We start from the raw sequence: 18,362 nt of genomic DNA, 5'->3' as shown, positions 1-18,362 counted from the left end.
AAAAGTTTATGCCTGTAAAATTGTGTTATCTTTGGCATTTTTTGTGGATTCAGCTAAAGAAATTGGAACAAATTATGTGTTTTTGTTACAGGCTGTTAGGCAAAAAGCCTAAAGATACAATTTAAAACTGTTTCTTTCCTAAGTTGTCTGTTATGTGTAGACACAACACTGATTCATCCCTTGAGTTAGGCATCGTTTTATGCTTAAATGAGATCAGTGTTAAGTGGCTCAAGAAACAGACAAACAAACAATCCTCTTAAAATTGTCAGGTACAAGGACGTGAAGTGAAAAGCAGCCAATCACCCCCCCCCCTTACTTAAGTCTTTGGGAGTAGATCTCGCCAAGAATTCAGCATGAAAACAAATAACTGTGTTTCCCCAAATGTCAAACTAATACTTGAGATTGTCCCGCCTGTCTGCGAGCAGTGCAATTTAGGCTATTAAGAAAGCTCTCACACAGTGATCAGTCTGTGCTCAATGTAAGAAATTCCTGAGGCCTGAAGACACACAGCTTAAGCATCGAAATGACATCGGGGAGGTTCAAATGCTAGTCCAGTCTCAGAGGAACTTTCAGGGGAAAACTTGCGAGCTAAATGGTAAAAGACTAATTTGGATTCAGTTTAAGTCAAAATATGTTTCATCAGCCTTGAGTCCAGAGGCAAGACTTTTGAAGAATCCAATAGTGAGGTCAAATAGCATAAGTAACATTTCATCCTACCTGACAAATTCACTAATGCTTTAGGCAACAGCTTTTTGAACAGGAATCAGGTGAGCTACAGTTTCTGTAGCGCCGCGTTTTGTACAGCATGAGCAGGTTGCATAAAGTCAGATGTGTGAGCCCTATAAAGACTTATCTACTGGGACTTGCACTCTTTTGGGATGGAAAATCAAATGTAATTTCATTAAATCAATTAAATCAAACATAGAGAGTCATTTCACTGTGAGAGAGGAAATCAAAGGCAGCGAACCAACTTCATTCAACTGAAGTAGGAGATTTAAGAGGAGGGGGGGACAATGGCTTCGAGGAAGTAGGGGATCAAAGACGAGTGAACCCAGCTCACCAAAAACTGAAAGGATACGGTATCCCCCCTTTGAATCAAAAAGCTACAGAGCAAACCAGGTTTTTAAAACTTTGTTCAAAGCTACACAATGAATGCCACATTTGTGAGTCATCTATAATACAGGGAATAAAATCGTTAAATAAAGTCAGACGAACAAGGAATATTTATATAGAAGACAAGTTTATTTTAAGCCCTCAACCCTCCACAATCCCACACACACAAACACTCGCATACATATATTTTTTGTTTTACCCAGAATCCCTTGTGACTTTATCCCTCTACGCCAAACAGAACCTCATTAACGGGAAATCCTAGCGCTGAACCTCGCCAAGGAGATGCTAATTCTGGTACCAGCCCATCGAACCATGGCTGATAGGTCGTGAGACGCCGGTTTCATGAGTGCGTGTGTGGCCTTTTAACAGCTCCGGTTTCAATCAATCACCACGCCCGACAAATGGAAACACGGACATAATAAACCAAGAGAACAAGATGAGAAGGTGTTTGTGTGTACGAGCGTGCCAGCGAGCACGGGTGGCGAAGAGGGCGAAAGTGTGAAGAAGAAAAAAGAGAGAAGGAGAATAGACCAGAATAGATTCAAACAGACTGGGAAAAAGAAAGAGTGACAGAAAGGAAAACACAGCGAGAGAGAACGAGAGAGAGAAATAGAGAAATAGAGAGGGAGAGAGAGCACAAGGGACCTATACAGCATAACAATCATGATTCTCTCTGCTTTCATTATGCAAACGCTTACTTCAAAGCCAGCCCCTTGTAGGCAGGAATAATGCATTCTATTTCATCTACCTGGGGTGGGACACTGCACTGAACATTGAGGATGCACAGTCAGAATGCTACTCCCTGAGAACGTGCATCTTTCTCTGCCCCTTTCCTACAACCACTTAGCATGTATGCAAAGAAAACAAAGTTGGAAATGTACCACTGCTGGTTGAAGCGTTTAAAGCCTTGCAAAACACACAAGTATGCTCATGTAATAGCTGAAAATATTTGCACACACATAGAAGTATATGTACAAAAAAACACCACAAAGACAAACACATACACACAAATTTAAAGTTGGCAAGGTGGAAAGTGATGTAAATGAAAGGTTGAGGGAGGTTTCAATTGGCTAAAGCACACACACAAGTTAACCTGCGCACACAATCAGCATTCCGCCATCCATGATGGCGACAGGTGTAAGCAACACCGCAGTGTGTTTGGGTCAAAGCCGCTGCAGCATGTGTATTTGAGACTGGGCTGCTGAATGGTAACAGCTAAGAACCCCCTGAGGTCAGGGTAGATTAGTAACCCTACACTCCCTTGTTGGCGCGGCCTTGCACACATCACATTGTTTCATTTGGATGTGCTCCCTACTTCACCATTTCCACTGAGAGCCACCCAGATAATTTCACAGCTCATAGAAAAAGCCCCGCTCTCGCAATCATGGGAACCACTGCGCGAACACTGTCCCCTTTATATAAGACCTCCAAAATGAATTCTGCACACATTGCTTTCTGGGTTTGTCATCTGTAAATTTGGAAGTCAAGCCTGGTTTTATAATCATGGGAAGAATGAGCTGGCTGCTGTATCAGAACCCAGAGTGCACCTGCAAACAAACCTGTTTCTGCCATTCACAACTGCTGCACAGTATAAACAGTGAATGCTTATAAAACAGATGACTTTAGATTTTCTAATACAATGTTGTGTTTCTGACGTGTTAACCTCTTCCTTCTGTCTGTGATGGGTTTGTCAGGTGTGCCTGCAACACTCTAGCACTGTTACAAGTCATTTATTGTTGCAAAAAGCACCACATGACAACAAGAAGTTGTCACTGAACACAAACAGAAGAAAGTAAATAAGTTGGAACTACAAAACTCCATCATTAACTTTATTTTTTTGGGCTCAAGTACCTAAAATAACGCACAAGCTTTGTCTTCAACCACTAGTTATACAATACCTGATTGTGCCACGGATACTAAAGCACATAATTGCTCTCAGCTTCATTATTATTTCAACCACTGCCAATCACAGCAATTTACTGGAAGCCCAGATTTCAATTAGCCTGGTTCTAATCCTCAGTAATTAAGCCAGCTGACCTTAACACCGGATCCCTCCTGTCAGAGAGTGAGTCAGTCAGTCAGTCACCGGAGCTGTGTCTTTAGAGAGCCAGAGGGGAGGCATGGAGACATGACTGACAAGACTGCATGTGTGTTTGAGTGCTTTTGTTTAAGTGTGTGTGTGTGTGTGTGTGTGTGTGTGTGTGTGTGTGTGTGTGTGTGTGTGTGTGTGTGTGTGTGGGTACATTTGGACTGACAGTCTATCGGGGACTATTAGCTGCTCCCAGGTGGCCTTTTATTCATCCACAACACAATGAGTCCTCAGAGGAACAGAAAGAGGCTAATCACTACATAAAGGCTGACTGTTTTAGATTGAGGATACGTTTGTATGTCTCTATGTGAGTGTGTGTGTGTGCTTGAGTGGTTATGGTCTTGATAAGGAAAAAAAAAACCTGGAAATGAGTGTATTCATCCATCAAGAGTAAAACAAAAATCAAAAATAGACGCAGACACACACAAAAGTAAGCATGCCTGCTTGCACTCAGATGGACAAGTGCACAAACACGCACAAAGACGACCATGTGAGACAGGAAAAATTCTGGATGGATGGAGCGGAACAGCACAGAAGATGCAAAGAGTGGTCTGATGTGAATAATTTAGAGGCTGCTGTGTAGTAGACCTAAGAGCATGAGGAGAGACAGAATGAGCGAGAGTTTGGGAAAAGGAGGAATGTTTGAAAAGATAAAGAGAGGAAAGGGAAAGAGTAAAAGTAGGAGGGATGGACTTGGAAACAAACAAAAACAAGTATAAGAGAAACAGGAAGAACTGAAAACTATGCTATCACCCATCAGACAGACAAGAGGGACACAGAGAGAAAGAGAAAGACAGAAGGGGAGAGAAAGCATGAGAAGACAGAACAATAGGCTGCATGTCCGTTCCCCATGAGCATGTACTGTAAAGGCAGGCAATGTGATTATCCACACTTGAGCAACTTCACTCACTAAGACACTCTTGAGCTTCAAACAACTGGTACATAATGTTCTCCTAATGGACTCCACTAACACTAACATCACTATCTGCATTAATGGACTCTCGCGAACACTAAACCGTCTACTGCAGCGGATCCAGGCTCACACTTGAATATATAGCCGCATGCGAAGAATCCCCCAAGCCTCCAATTTCCATCCATTCACTCAGCCATCCATTAGTTACACCCACTTTATCCTGTTATTCTGGGTTACAAACAGGAATAGTCATTTGCAAATCATTGTCACTAAATTATCAGAGGAGCAGTTAACCATTGCAACTATTTCTTTTTTAAATAGTGCTTCAGTTAGTTAGTTAACCTGCAAAAAACAACGATTGTTTAATATATGTATTTAATATATATATATATATATATGTACTATTGGAGGGTCTTGGAGGGTCTTTACCTTACAATATAAAGTGCATTGAGGCAACTCACCTTTAAGGTCTAAAGGTGAGGTGATGTATATACTGTATACGTATATACAAATATACTACATGGCAAAAAACAGGTGCACTACTTAATCTTTGCATGTACATATTGTCAGCCTTATTGCCACAGTTGTACAAAATCCAGCATATGGGCATGGAACCTGCCTTTATAAAGAGATTGCAACAGACTGGCGACCTGTCCAGTGTGTACCCCGCCTCTCGCTCTCTGGCAGCTGGGGGGACTGGAGCCTCTCCCAGCTACCAGGTTGGATGAATGGATGGAGAATTTTTTGGCATAGAAGTATTACTAGGAACAAAAGGATGGGGTTTTAAACAGGGCCAATCCATCCAGTAAAAAGCCACTGAAAAGCTGTTGAAAAGATGACTTTTGCAGAAGTCTAAATGACACTGACATTTAGTTAAAAAATGAAACCCTTGTTTCTTTGGGTTATTGAAGAAATTTGGTTGAAAAGTGAAAAGAGCATTTCCTTTCATCTTTTGAAAGATGAGGAGCAGGAGATTCAGACCCACACGCCTCTCACTGTGAGGCAAACTTCTTAACCACTGAAGTCTCTCTCTCTCTCTCTCTCTCTCTCTCACACACACACACACACACACACACACACACACACACACACACACACACACACACACACACACACACACACGTATGTAAATTGCATAATATACTTCAGCATTCCCCTTCCTGCAACCCCTTAAATGGATAAGCAGAAGAGAATAGATGGATGGATGGATGAACTACTAGTCTGCATACCTAGAGTGGATGGCGTGTTGCTGCCTGATCAATTCACAATCAAATGAAATGGCACAGCTAGGTGTGATGCAGACGCTTACTAGACTACTTTACTTCGTTTTTAGAGGTCTTTCTAAACTCCTGAAAAGACAAATGCTTTTGTTTTTCGTCAACAAAAATTCTCATGTTACCCTCAGAGTGAACCCTCAAAGGTTCACTCTGAGCCAGGAAAACCCCATTTGTTATAAAATGAAGTGTGTCATAAACAATTTATTAGCTGTTTATGTACAGATTATAAACGCCACCTAAGATGTGAGACAGCTGGATGGAAAAACTGTGTGGGGGAGTTCACACTGACCTCGTAACACAGTGAGTCTGGCAGTGGCAGTAATCTCTCCTGCAGAGCTGGAGGCGTGACATTCATAAACTGCCTCGTCTCTGGGGGTCCTCAGCGGCTGGATCCTCAGGACTGAGCCGGATCCATCATCAAACTCTATAACCTGTTAGTGGGGGAATATGTTAAAGCAGCTAAAATTTCTATTTCTATTATAGATTGGAGAATGCGCAAGGTCAAAGATTTCCTTGATGAAGGAGTGCATAACGTGCAGTTCCCAAAATTCAGTGGCAGCATATTTGTTTGGATCATTTGTATTTGCAAAGGAAAAGGTTTTTAAGGCTTTCCCCCCATTTTTTTTTTTTTTACTATGGAAAGCTGAATCCAAAGTATGACATCGTTGAAAACACAGCTTAAAACAGATCTCAGGTTTGGAGAAAGACCTTACACGTGAATATCTCTCATGTTCTTTTTCACATGTAATGACCAGATTTTTCAGATCTGCTGGACTGCACATTATAACTGCTGTTGCATAAGTCTAATACATGCATGTAATTGATCTGGATTCTGAATTCTGGGAATGTTTCCACTGACTGAAATCCAATAAAAATAAATCCCACAACAAGTCCTAACCTACAGGACGTCAATGGGAAATATACAGCAGGTAGCCCAAATGTTATATAGTCTGGATTAAAAATAAAATATCTCCTCGAGTGATTTAATCATGAACAGGAAGATACTGAGGTGAACTTGAACCTGGAAGGAAACTCCACTTATTAAAGTGGAAAAGCACCCTGAGCTGAGGGTGACACTGGCTGAGCAGGACCAAGGCTGATTCAACATCTCCATCTAAGAGTGACTTGTGGGGTGGGGAAATAAAGCAAAGGTTAGAGCCTACGGGAAACCAATAAGGCTGATCATATAAGAATCTCATATAGTGTAGCCCCAGGCATCAACTGACATATGAAAAAGTTGAAGCATTCCAGACATCTGTATGGCAGTATAAAAAACTGTTCAAATTGACAGTTTTTGTTGTATGCAAACAGATGCATTGGATTATATGTGTGTGTGTATATATATATATATATACATACATACACACACACACAATTCCAATTTATTTATTCTTAATAGGGACAGACGACAACAACAGTTGCCTCAGGGTACTTTACGCTGCAAGACCCTACATTATTAGAGAGAAAAGCCCACCAATCAGATGATCCCATAATAATAGTGATGGGCACTCATTATACAGCTACATGTCAATTTTTGTACAAACAGCACACCTTTCTCCCAGTGGGGAATCTAATGTGTCAAGAACTAGTCCTGGAATTATACTTGTTCATGAATACGTTTCATGAATACGTTTCTTAAATAATTGATCGTTTGCTCTGTTAAAATGTCAGGAAATTTAAAGAATGTTTAGACAGTTTTCAGGAGGCCGGTTTGACTTCATCAACTATTATTTTTTGTTCTCAACATCAAAGGGTTTTGTTTCATAAGACAAAAAAAGAACATCCTCGCTGTCAGCCGGCTGGGACTATAATGTTCGGCATCTGTTCTTAAAAAGTTTTTTTAGACGAATAGTTTTGGGAATATCCTTTTTCACTTTCATGCTATGTTGTATGACAGCATAAACAGCTAACCTGGCATTATCCAAAGCTTATAAACTGAACCTATTAATATTTGACATCTCAGTATAAACAATAAACTATAAAAATTACACATTATCTTCTGCTTCCTCTTTTGTTTTCCACAATTCTCATTAGTACTTTGAACAATTAAGTGATTACAATAACAGCTGAAAATGATTTCAGCTGATTGCCAATTATATCAGTGCTTTTAACAGCTATATTTAAGGAGCACAAGTAGCGAGGGTAGATCAGTTGAAATACCTGGCGTCAGAGAGGTGAAGGGGTGAGTGCAGGAAGAGTGGGTGGAGACGCGTTTTGGGGATGATTTGTGACAGAGGGATAACAGCATGAGTGAATCGGAAGGATTACAAGATGGTGGTGAGACCTGCTGTGATGTATGTTTGACAAAAAGACAGGAGGTCGAGCCAGAGGTGGCAGAGTTGAAGATGCAAAGATTTTCGATGGGAGTGACTAGAATGGACAAAGTTAGAAATGATGAATATATCAGAGGGACAGCTATGTAGAGGAAGGATTTTAGGATTTTAATATTAGACACACAGTGTTGAAGGAGGAGGAAAAGAGGTAAACCACAGAGAAGCTTCATGGATGTAGTGAAGGAGGATGCTAGAGATGGGGTGAGATGGAGGCAGATGGTCTGCCATGGTGAACATCCCAAAGCAGTCTTTTTACTAAAAAATAAATAAATAAATCGTGGGCTGTGGGAAAAATTATAAAGAAAACAAGACAGGAAAATGCTAACAAGAACTGACAGTAGCAGCAGTCATCTTGCCTCAGTGCTCTGTGTGGCCACTCACTGCAAACACAGCTGCTTCCACGCAGCCAATAAATCTCTGTTGTTGGACACTAATCTATTTTCTTTCACAGCACTTCACCACGGGAAAAAGTTAGTTAATGTTACAGGAGACACAACGTTTCAAATCCCATTAGTATCTCAGCTTCTTTACCTCAAATCGCTGGTTGCTGACTTTTTTGCCTTTCTTGTTCCAGACAATCTTGGGCTGTGGATCTCCTGTGGCCTGGCACACAAAGGACGCGACTCCCCCCTGGACTCCTGTCTGGTCCTCTGGGGTTCGTGTGAATCTAGGGGGTGCTGTATGAAAAAAACATAAATCAAACATCAGGTTCACACTGAGCGTGTTACGCAAAGCAAAACGATAAGTTGTGACATACAGTTATAATCTTGATAGAATTTCCACCACTACTACAAATATTCTCTAATAGATTATTATGTTTTTCCGTTCTCTGTTTTGTTGTTTCGCACCCAAATATCACTTCATATAAAACCACAAACTTCTGCTTACACATCAGTAACAGTTAAAGTGTGATTGTGATCTGTGCTGCACTTACACAGAGTGGGAAAGAGGGACGCCAGCTGTGTATGTGTTATGCAGTTTAAGTAGGAAAAATTAAGGACAATGATGCAGCCTGGAAACGATTTCAACAATCCAAATGTGTGTAAGTGTGTGTGTGTGTGGTATAATGTCAGCTACTTCTTGAAGTAGCTCTACACCTTCAGCACATCTTTCTGTTGGATGTTCACGAGGTTGGCTTTGTCTGTGTGTCTGTGTGTGTGCGTGTGTCCTTTTTTCTCTGTACATGTGTGTGTGTGTATGTTCCGCCATGTTTTTCCCTCTGTCCCTGTACCACCAAAGAAGCTTAATATTTATATGCCATAAAGGATTTATGAAGACTTACTCCTGACATGACCACTAAAGCCCCTCGTTCCAGGGACGCCAACAATATCATAACCGCAGCCTCCGCTGGATTGTGACATCATGACATCAAATAGATTCGGCACGTCAGTCACGGCACGTCACCACCAGCTTGCCTAATGGCATTCCAGCCAAACCAGAAAATCCCTACTTAAGGGCTTACCGCCAACCGCCCTGACAAAGGGAGAGAAATTGCTTTTTGCTGTTTAAAAGGAGGGAGGGAGTAAGGGAGAAAAGCTAAGCTCTTCAGAAAAGGGAAGGAAACAGAGAGCGAGAGAGAGTGAGTGTGTGTGTGAAAGAGTGGGAAGAAATGAACAGAGGAGTGAATGAGATAAAAGGAACGAGTGAGAGAGACAGATGGAGAGCAGTAGAGGGAGCGAGCAAGACACCGAGGGGTGAGACGGAGCGCGAGCGAGCCAGATGTACTGGCAAACATAGCCGGAGAGCCCCAAGCTGCCCAATCACCTCTACACCTCACTGGCTCGCAGCCAAATCTACCTCAATGACTGACTAAAACAATGTGTGTGTGTGTGTGCGCGTCTGTGTCAGAGAGCCAGAAAAAGGTAACGTGTGCATGTTTCCGGGTTCTTCTTCATCCTCCGTGCCACATTACATGCAAACCGCATGTTTCGGGTTACGACTAGGCTACTAAATGCTTATCGACAGGCTCGTGGTGACTGCCAAAGAAAAACTGACAACCTATTAGTCGTGTATTTATTTCAGTCAGTTGCGAGGCAAGAAATACCTTCATCAGGCCAAGCTTTTAAAATAAGAAAACTTGCAGATCCTCCTGGTAAACATGTATGTAAAACAAAAATATAAGCAAAAAAAAAGTATCTTAGTATCTTAGTTGACAAATCAGTCAAGCAGAAAAGCAGTCTGCAGATTAACAGAGAACAGAAATAATGACCTGCCTGCAGCTATAACATGTAACGTATGTGCAACATTTTTTGCGTGTGTCATTATAATGCATGTGTGTGTGTGTGTGTGTGTGATGCGTGAGCGAGTAGATGGGTGTGTCCCTCTGAGAGAGAGAGAGAGAGAGAGAGCATGAGAGAAAGAGAAAGAATGAAGAGCAGGAGAATCTCTCTCTTAATCCTCTTGCTAATCTCTCCCCCACAAAACAAATGAAAAGTGTAAAGCCAGCAGGGCCATACTAACGGTAGATCTTTCCAATTGCTTTTTTTTTTTTTTTTTATCTATCCCCCTCTTCTTTTTTACCCACCCTAACCCTGATCATTCTCTTCATATATCTCGTGTTTAATTGTCTTACGTTATGCTTTGCCTCTCTATCTCTCTACCCCATCCCAGTTTTTTTAACCACTGAATCCCTTCTTTCTCCCGCTTCACAGCTGCTCTCCTTCCTCCATCTTTCATCCTCCTCCTTGTTACTCTTTCCCCATCTCCTCCCTCCATCTCTGGGGTGTTACATAAGTCTTCCTGTCACATTGACTGACTTTATGAAGGGAGGTGGGGTTCCAACCGTATGCTCCACACTTCTCCCAACTCTCTCCTCGCAATTCCCCATCTCTTCTCTCCTCCCCTCTCTTTATTGGCTCTCATCCTTATTCTCTTTTCTTTGATTTCCCTTTCAGTTACTTCACTGTATTTTCTCTGAATTCATCTTCACTGTTCTCCTCCTCTGGTTTCCTCCCTCTGGGTGTCCTAACTGGTCTGTCTTTTGCCTTGATCATCAGGGTTTTTTTTTGTGACTGTGCCACTTGGTGGGATTAAGCATTGACATCTGGGCCAAAGGAGAGAAGCTGAAACTCAAAAGGAAACTTAAATATTTGTACATGTTTTCAGGAGGGACAGAATATGTACAGGTTCATTGTTTTGCTGATGTAGATGGACTCAGAAAAATGAAGAACAATTACAGTGAGAAGGTGCTCATGAATATTACCATATGTTACCACATTTCCTCACACCATCCTTCAATGTGATCCAAGATGGAAGTGAAGGAAAACTACTAAGTGGTCCACAGAGAGAGATTTAGAGGGAATTAGACGGTGCCAATCTTTCCACTCTGGTGTGAGTGTGTGTGAGGGGGTGGAAGAAGGGTGGCCTACATAGCAATCCATATAGTGGGACCTAATCTACACAACAGATTGCAGAAATTATTCGGTCAGCTCCTGTCCCTGCACCACTTCTGAGTCATGGCTAAAGATCTACGGTAAACAAAAAGATAATCTTCAGATCTTCCCTGTAATTAAAAATAAAAGAAACATAAGAATTTGGTTACCACCAAGTAGCACTGAAGATCTATAACCTGAATAATTTTGACTTCTTCACACATGCTTTCACATTTAGACATTGTCTTTTCCATCCAATTTTTAGTTTTAATTTTGTAAATGGTGACAAATATTATGCCGTTTTGGAATTAACCGCAATGGGGTGATGGGGGATCAGAGAAGAAGCACTTTGAAAAGACAAATAGCCAGACTAAAGGAAGCTAATGGCACCGTGTAGGAGACTATGGGGGCATATTATAGCTGGCAGATGCTGTCTTAACCTAGAGGGAGGGAGAGAGAGATCGGGTTTGTAAGAACAGATGCTAGAACAAACCTTCAGGGAGCATGATTTACGGATATAGTGTACTAGGATTGGGAATGTGATTAGATATAAGAATGGAGAGCTGATGTTTGGTAGGGAAAACAGATGGAAAGTAGTGGAACTTTAAAGGTTTGATAAATAAAAGTCTACTTTTAATGCGCAGAGAAATTCATGAATATGTGCCGAGTAATGAACAACGACTGAAATGTATATTTTATTCTCAAGACTCATGCATTTGATTACAGAAACCTAGGATGACTTTTTCATTCATTTGATTACATTTTCTACTAAAAGTAACCCTTAAATAGCAATATATTTTGGACAGGCTAAGGGCTCTGAACTCATTCCTACACATCTTTTAAAATGCTGCAAATTATGTGCCCTCATGTCTCATCTTGTGTGCCCGCAATCACTTAGCTGATCCAATATGAAAAAGCCATAAAGCAGACAGGCGGATCCGAACAAATCAAATCAACAAAAAGCAATGGATTGAGCAACACGAAATGGGACTATTCTGCCTGATACTGCAGATATCAATTGGAAAAGAAAAACTAATATAAACAATATAAAAATATAGCGGGAGTAAGCTGAGTTTTCATTAGTGAAAGACTAAGGTTTCAGCTAAAAGGAGCAGACACTGAGGTCAGCTTTTCCTATGTGCTGGCTAATGTTTGGAAATGAGGATCAAATTGTTTTTAACCTTTATGATCACATCAAAATCAGGGACATCTTCATCTACGTACTCATAGATAATCCTGGGTGTGGACGTGTAATCATGCGTATGAACAGGTTATCTGAGTACTTGTGTTGGAAGTTTTGATCATGTCTAAAAACGCTGACTAGATCTTACCAAGCATCTGTGCTGCACCTGAGATTCATTAGTATGTTAGGGATAGAGAAAAGATCTAAATGTGGCTGGCTGATCAGTACCCAAAAGAGGACTGAATCAGGCTTGTCAGACAAGTTGAGGAACGAGGCCAATATAGAAGACTGAGCCAGGGCCATGATAGTCAGGCGAGAATGGGTGGGCAGCTAGCCAGAACCATAACTTAAAACACATTAACATCAAACGGACACATTAAGAGCAAATTATCAGCTGCTTGCTTTCGTCCTGGTAATGAAATTGGATTGCTTGGGCCAATAAACACAGAAACACAGAGCTATCATCCTTCTGCAGAACACAGAAGCATTAATTGGAAATTATTTGGCAAAATGAGCAATTTCAACTTAGCAAAATTAAATTTTACACAATAAAGTGCCGTAACATTTGGAACAATTTCACATTAAAATATGATGTTATTCAGGTTGCACAAAGTTTAAGTGTCTATTTGAACCAAGCCAAAACAAAGTATTACATCTTTCTTTAAACTCAAAGCCCTGCAGTTTTTTGGGTGAATTTATTATTTGACTTATTTGACATAGATTAGGAGTTTCTGAGCAACTGCCAGCTGATGTTAACAAGCATTAACGAAACATTGTGATTTTTACACTAATGCAGGGAAAGACAAAATGCACTTTTATTGCTGATAGTTAACGCACATCCAATTAGCATGACACTTACGCACCCAAGCTGCCGCAGGGTTTGGCTAGTGCCGAGTTAATCAGGGTTAATTTGTTAGAAACACAAGGGGAGGAATTAATCAAACAGGATCTCTTTTTATACACAGGTCATTAGAAGCACATGGGCTTCCCACTGGGTATACTACTTTACTGGGTCAGAGCTGGCTTCCCATAAAGAGGAACAGAGGGTTTTTTCAGTGCTGGTCGCACTGCATTAGTTACAGACCACTGGTCAGTTACGTTACAGCAAAGCTAACATTATCCAGGCCTCAACACAGATGAGTGCACCTGCTAAGCTAATGCTAAGACAAGGTAGTCAGATTCTGTTACTCACAGATGAGCGCACAGCTATGCTAGCTGCTAATAGCTACAGTGACTGTGATAGCACAAAACTGAGAAGCTTCATATTTCTTCAGTTTCACATGCACTGTCCTGCTCTCAGCCTATCACCTTACTCAGGGTTGGACATTAATAACAATAAAGAACAAATTGAGGGATCACAAATAGTCAATTTAACAATAATTTAACAGGCTAATTTCCCAGAAAGTTAATAGTAAGGCCCCTAATCCTAGCGTGAGCTAGTTAAAATAAAGTAACACAACTTTGATTGCCATTTTAGTTTCGTGTGTTAATGACTTTGGAAATTGTTTGTGATGTGGCCCATTTCTGTCACCTTCTGCTGCACAGATCAAAGATTTAAAATGAGCAGATGAGCATGAGGTGACACATCATCACTGAAAATGAATTTTAATACAATATAATGAATTATTTCAGAAAACATACCATGAATTATTTGGATAATGACTAAAATTACTTAAGTTGATGGATGGCATTTTCATTTAATAATGAGCTGCACACATTTCTTATAATCAATCCTTTTCTCCACTATCGGAGCAGATTTCTGAAAACTGTTAACCCTTCTACTCTCCATGTGTCCATAAATTCATAAATCCTTTACTTGCCTAAAAAAAAAAATGTTTATATTGCCTTTTTCATTTTTAAGATACAGGAGCAGAGGACCTAATGTAAACAGATCGCCTATTAGTCTATACTAATTTTCATTTTTAAAAAATGTATTATATATAAATGTAGGTATTAGTAAAGAATTGAAGTCAGTTCTAAAGCAAAGACTTTATCCATTAAATAACCTGTTTTACACTTTGCTTCCTTTGATAGCTCTGAAGTAGAGCGGAGGACTGGAGGGGCATGTACTTTTTTGATTTCATGTGGAGACCAACAGTGTCAACTCAAAAGCAATGAAAGATCTTTTTTTTTTTTAATTTTTACAAAAGCTCAAATGTAAAACTAAACCATTGTGATTGTACAGAGAAGGGTTACTCACAACGAAGATAAAATTAAAAAGATATATTATGTGTTAGATCTGCCTGTTCAGTTTATACAAAACAACTGCTGGATCTTGCTTAATACTGAATAGGGAGCTGTTATATTTATTTCTACAAAAATCTTTGTATACAGTACAAAAAAGTGTCATTGAAGGCAATGAATTCACACAAAAACTGTATGTTAATAACAAACTACAGAGAATTTCACAAGCGTGATCATACCAACTTAATTTCTTGGACCTCACCCAATAATGAATGACATCACTCATTCATATGTCAGCTACATACCTAAATAGGTACAAAGTTTAAATACATACATAAAGTTTGGGGCTATACTTTGAACAGTTGGACACTGTTATTGATCACTAGTGCGCCAGTCATTTGAAAATCTGAGCCTACAGAGGAATTCAGCAACTGTCTGCATCATGGCCCAAACTGCGTTGGGCAGGTGCTGACACTGTGACATTTTTAATGGACGTTATAACCAGTCATGTCAACCAGGTTCGGGGCTTTACTCTCCTCTTTCAGTGAGCAAAGCGATACAAATCACAAAAGAAACAAAATCCCTTAAAGTAAATTGCTTGTGTATCTTTCACGCACTTAACAAATTCTTTGGGCTCAACCCGCTGACCCTGACCTTTAGGCTAACCTGACCTCTGTGACCCTGTTTCTTCACCCTGATCCAATGAATCCTGACTATGGCTGCATCCACACGTATTGGAATTTTCCACGTTAGTTTTCTAAAATATCTCTGACTATTTCCATGAAAATGAAAATGCAAAAAATGATGTCAGTTGTCATCAAGTGCATGCCAAAGCAACAGGTGGCAAAATAACCTCAACTGTGTCGAAATGTCAGCAATTCGGGAGCCTGAAAAAATACTGAACACGCAGTCTGCCAATAAAAAAGGAGAGAAAGGCACAAACATTTGATGTTGGAAAACAAAATCTTCACTCTGGTTTTTCAAAATCTCCTTTCAAAGTGACCTAAAATAAAATTTATGTGGATGAAATGTCAAATAGGAAAAGCTACATTTATTTATTTTCTTTATGTGTGCATGTGTGTGTGTGTGAAAGTAAGAAAAGCTAGCTCCACTGTCACTGTAGCATTCTGAGCCAACCATCTCTCACTTTAAGCTCGTCCAAAAGGCCAAGTAAATACTGGCAATGGCAATGTGTTCAGAGGGTGACAGGTCAATCGGTCACCACATGAGCAAGTTCTTTGTTTCTAGTGTTGTGCGCTTGTCTAATATGAATGAAAAGATTATTTTTTCTAGTAAAAAACAACAAGAACAAAAAGACTAAGGAGTTTATTGAATCTCCTGTGTTTTTTCCCTTTATACAAAAACCTTTCAAAATAGATAAATCGGAGCTGCCCAGTTTTTACAACACATTAATGAAGTGACAAAGCTGAGGGAAAGTTTCACATTACTGAAATCTTCCTCAGGCAAAATGTTAAAAAACTTTTGCTTGGTTTCAAAATGTACAGTCCCCTTACGAAAGCACATGGCTGCGACTCGATAATGCCATCCCTACTGTAAGCCTCTGAAACATGAGCTGTTTCTTTGTGTTGTGTTTCACATACTGCGGGCTGGAGTTTTCACTGATACATCCAAGCCACATGGGGAAGCATGGCAACCCGGTGGTTTTTGGGGGCAAATGCAGGCCAGCAGAAAGAAACCCTGTTGTTGTTTTGTTCCCGCTCACCCTGAATGATACGCAGAGAGATGGAGTTTCTCGTATCTCGATGCGTACGTGTGGCAGTGGCCTAGATTGTGACAGGATCAGGGCATTACTCTTAATCCACCAGATAGATGTCATATACATGCACGCGCACAGAAACACAGAGAAAGAAAAGTGTGTGGGGGGAGAGGTGGAGAGTAAAAGAGGGTGAATTAAAAAAATAAAAACGTGAAATCACATATGCAAGCTCAGTGCACTGCTTGCACAGTCGTACCAGCGCTTGTGTGCAGAATGCACATATGTTGAAGTCATGCAAGGTTTCCAGCTATGCACATGGGATACTGTTCCATTTGATTGCGTCATAATACTCTAGTGTAACTATACGAGTAACTTGGGTGTCGAGCAAGGGCGTCGATGTCGTCGGGATTTCTAGAATTTAGTAACATTTTATGCCACATATACATAAAAAAATCAAATGTGGCCTCTTTTTCTAGAAAACCCTATTATCCTTCAAATGTGTTTCATTCCTTCTGCATTAAGTTTAAGGAGAGATAAGCACAACTGAAAGCAATTTTTAGAAGGAATTTAACATTTCAGAACATGTCGCCACATTTTGAACACCAAAGATGTCAGTGTGTCCCAGCACCCCTGTTTGAATCCTCAGTATTCAAATCTCAGAGTCCCTACTGTTGATATTAAAAGAAGCTCTGAATGTCATACACAATGAGATAAAAAGGGGAAGAAACATCCCACCGCCCCCTTTCAAGCCCTCTGTCCCTTCTTTCTCACCAGATTACATGGATGTGCTGAGAGGAGGCAGAGAGCGAGCGCCAAAAGAGCAATGGAGAAAGTCACAAAGAATGAGATGAGGGCAGGAGAAAAGAAAAACATAGACAGAGAAGGCAAAGTATGAATCCTTTCCCCCCTTGTCGCATCTGTGCTGCTCCCCGAACTCTCATAGAGGAACTGTGGGAGCATCATTGTTTTGATGGATGACTGGGCCTTAACTGGCCGACCCTGGAACTTACACGTGGGACAAGAGGGCAGGAGGCTGAAAGGAAAACAAGAGTGGTTTGCGGATATGTGTGCATGTGTGTGCTATAACTGTTCTCTGGGTGACTGTGTACTTTTAAAACATTGCAGGATGGAAATGGCTGACTGAAGCCTGCACTTGTGTGTCATTACAGCAGCTTTGTGCATATGTATGCCTGCTTTAGAAGGTGACGATGAAAAATGTGCTCTATTCTATAACCACAAACAGCTACGTATGCTTCATGTATTATATACTTATGCAACAAGCATTTCAAAACAAATACACGGAATGAAATTTCCACTAGATACCATTTTGACTGAAAAAGTATAACTCCTGGATGTTTAAAAGACTCGTAAAGCTTGACTAGCAGCCTTTTCCTCTTACATTATTCCCTTTCTGAGTATCAAGTCTTTTAGTACTCCCACATTCCTCTTATGCCTTAATGTCTTTTATGCTTAGTCTCAACTCAGACCGGAGCATTTCATCATCTCTGCTATAAGATCCTCATTGCTAATTGTCAACCTGAATAGTCAGACCTGGCCATGTCTCTCTCTCAAAAAGTCTGGATATGTTTCCAAGCACATCAACTCAACACGACGTTTTTGGTTTCCAAAATCTCCAGAGCCACGTTTGTCCCTCTCAGCAGCTCCCGGCGGTCTGTCAATCTATACAGTCTCCAGTTATTTAAAAAAGTGTTCTATTCTATTCTGTTCTATTTATTATCAGAGAAAGCTGCTTTAATTTTTTTTCATTGGCACAAATAGATAGAACTGACCTTCCTCCATATCACAAATATTCCGTTTTGTTGATAATGAAAAAATTCACAACACGGAAATGTAGCTTTTTTGTTTCCACAGTTTCATAAATGCAGATGAAAATGCAAATTTAAAATACCAAAAATTTTGTGGACAATTACTGGAGACAAGAAACACCTGGTAAAGATTTTAATTCTTTACACTTATTAATAATGTTGGTAGGACACGTAGGACACATGTTCTTCATGAGATCAAAAATGTGTCTCAATACAGATTTTTGTACAGATTTGATCTTGTAAATTAATTCAGTTAAACAAGCTAAGCTTAAACTATTGGTAAACTACCTTATGCTTAAGAAAATGAATCACCAACTATCTTGTAATCATTAGAGCACAAATTTAAAAAAATATCA

General features: G+C 40.2%; 1 protein-coding gene across 1 annotated transcript in view; it reads right to left on the bottom strand.

Annotated features, from left to right (window-relative positions):
- Positions 1-18,362, bottom strand: part of ptprdb (protein tyrosine phosphatase receptor type Db) — a 155,298-nt gene that overhangs the window by 48,463 nt on the left and 88,473 nt on the right. Inside the window, 2 exon segments of the mRNA XM_040024437.1 lie at positions 5,682-5,823; positions 8,257-8,402. Of these exon segments, the coding sequence (XP_039880371.1) occupies positions 5,682-5,823; positions 8,257-8,402 (288 nt within the window).

The sequence above is a fragment of the Simochromis diagramma genome, unplaced genomic scaffold (genome assembly GCF_900408965.1).
Source record: "Simochromis diagramma unplaced genomic scaffold, fSimDia1.1 OVJJ01000302.1, whole genome shotgun sequence".
Lineage (NCBI taxonomy): Eukaryota > Metazoa > Chordata > Actinopteri > Cichliformes > Cichlidae > Simochromis > Simochromis diagramma.
The sequence above is the reverse complement of the archived record's forward strand: the minus strand, read 5'-3'. Positions and strand labels throughout refer to the sequence as shown.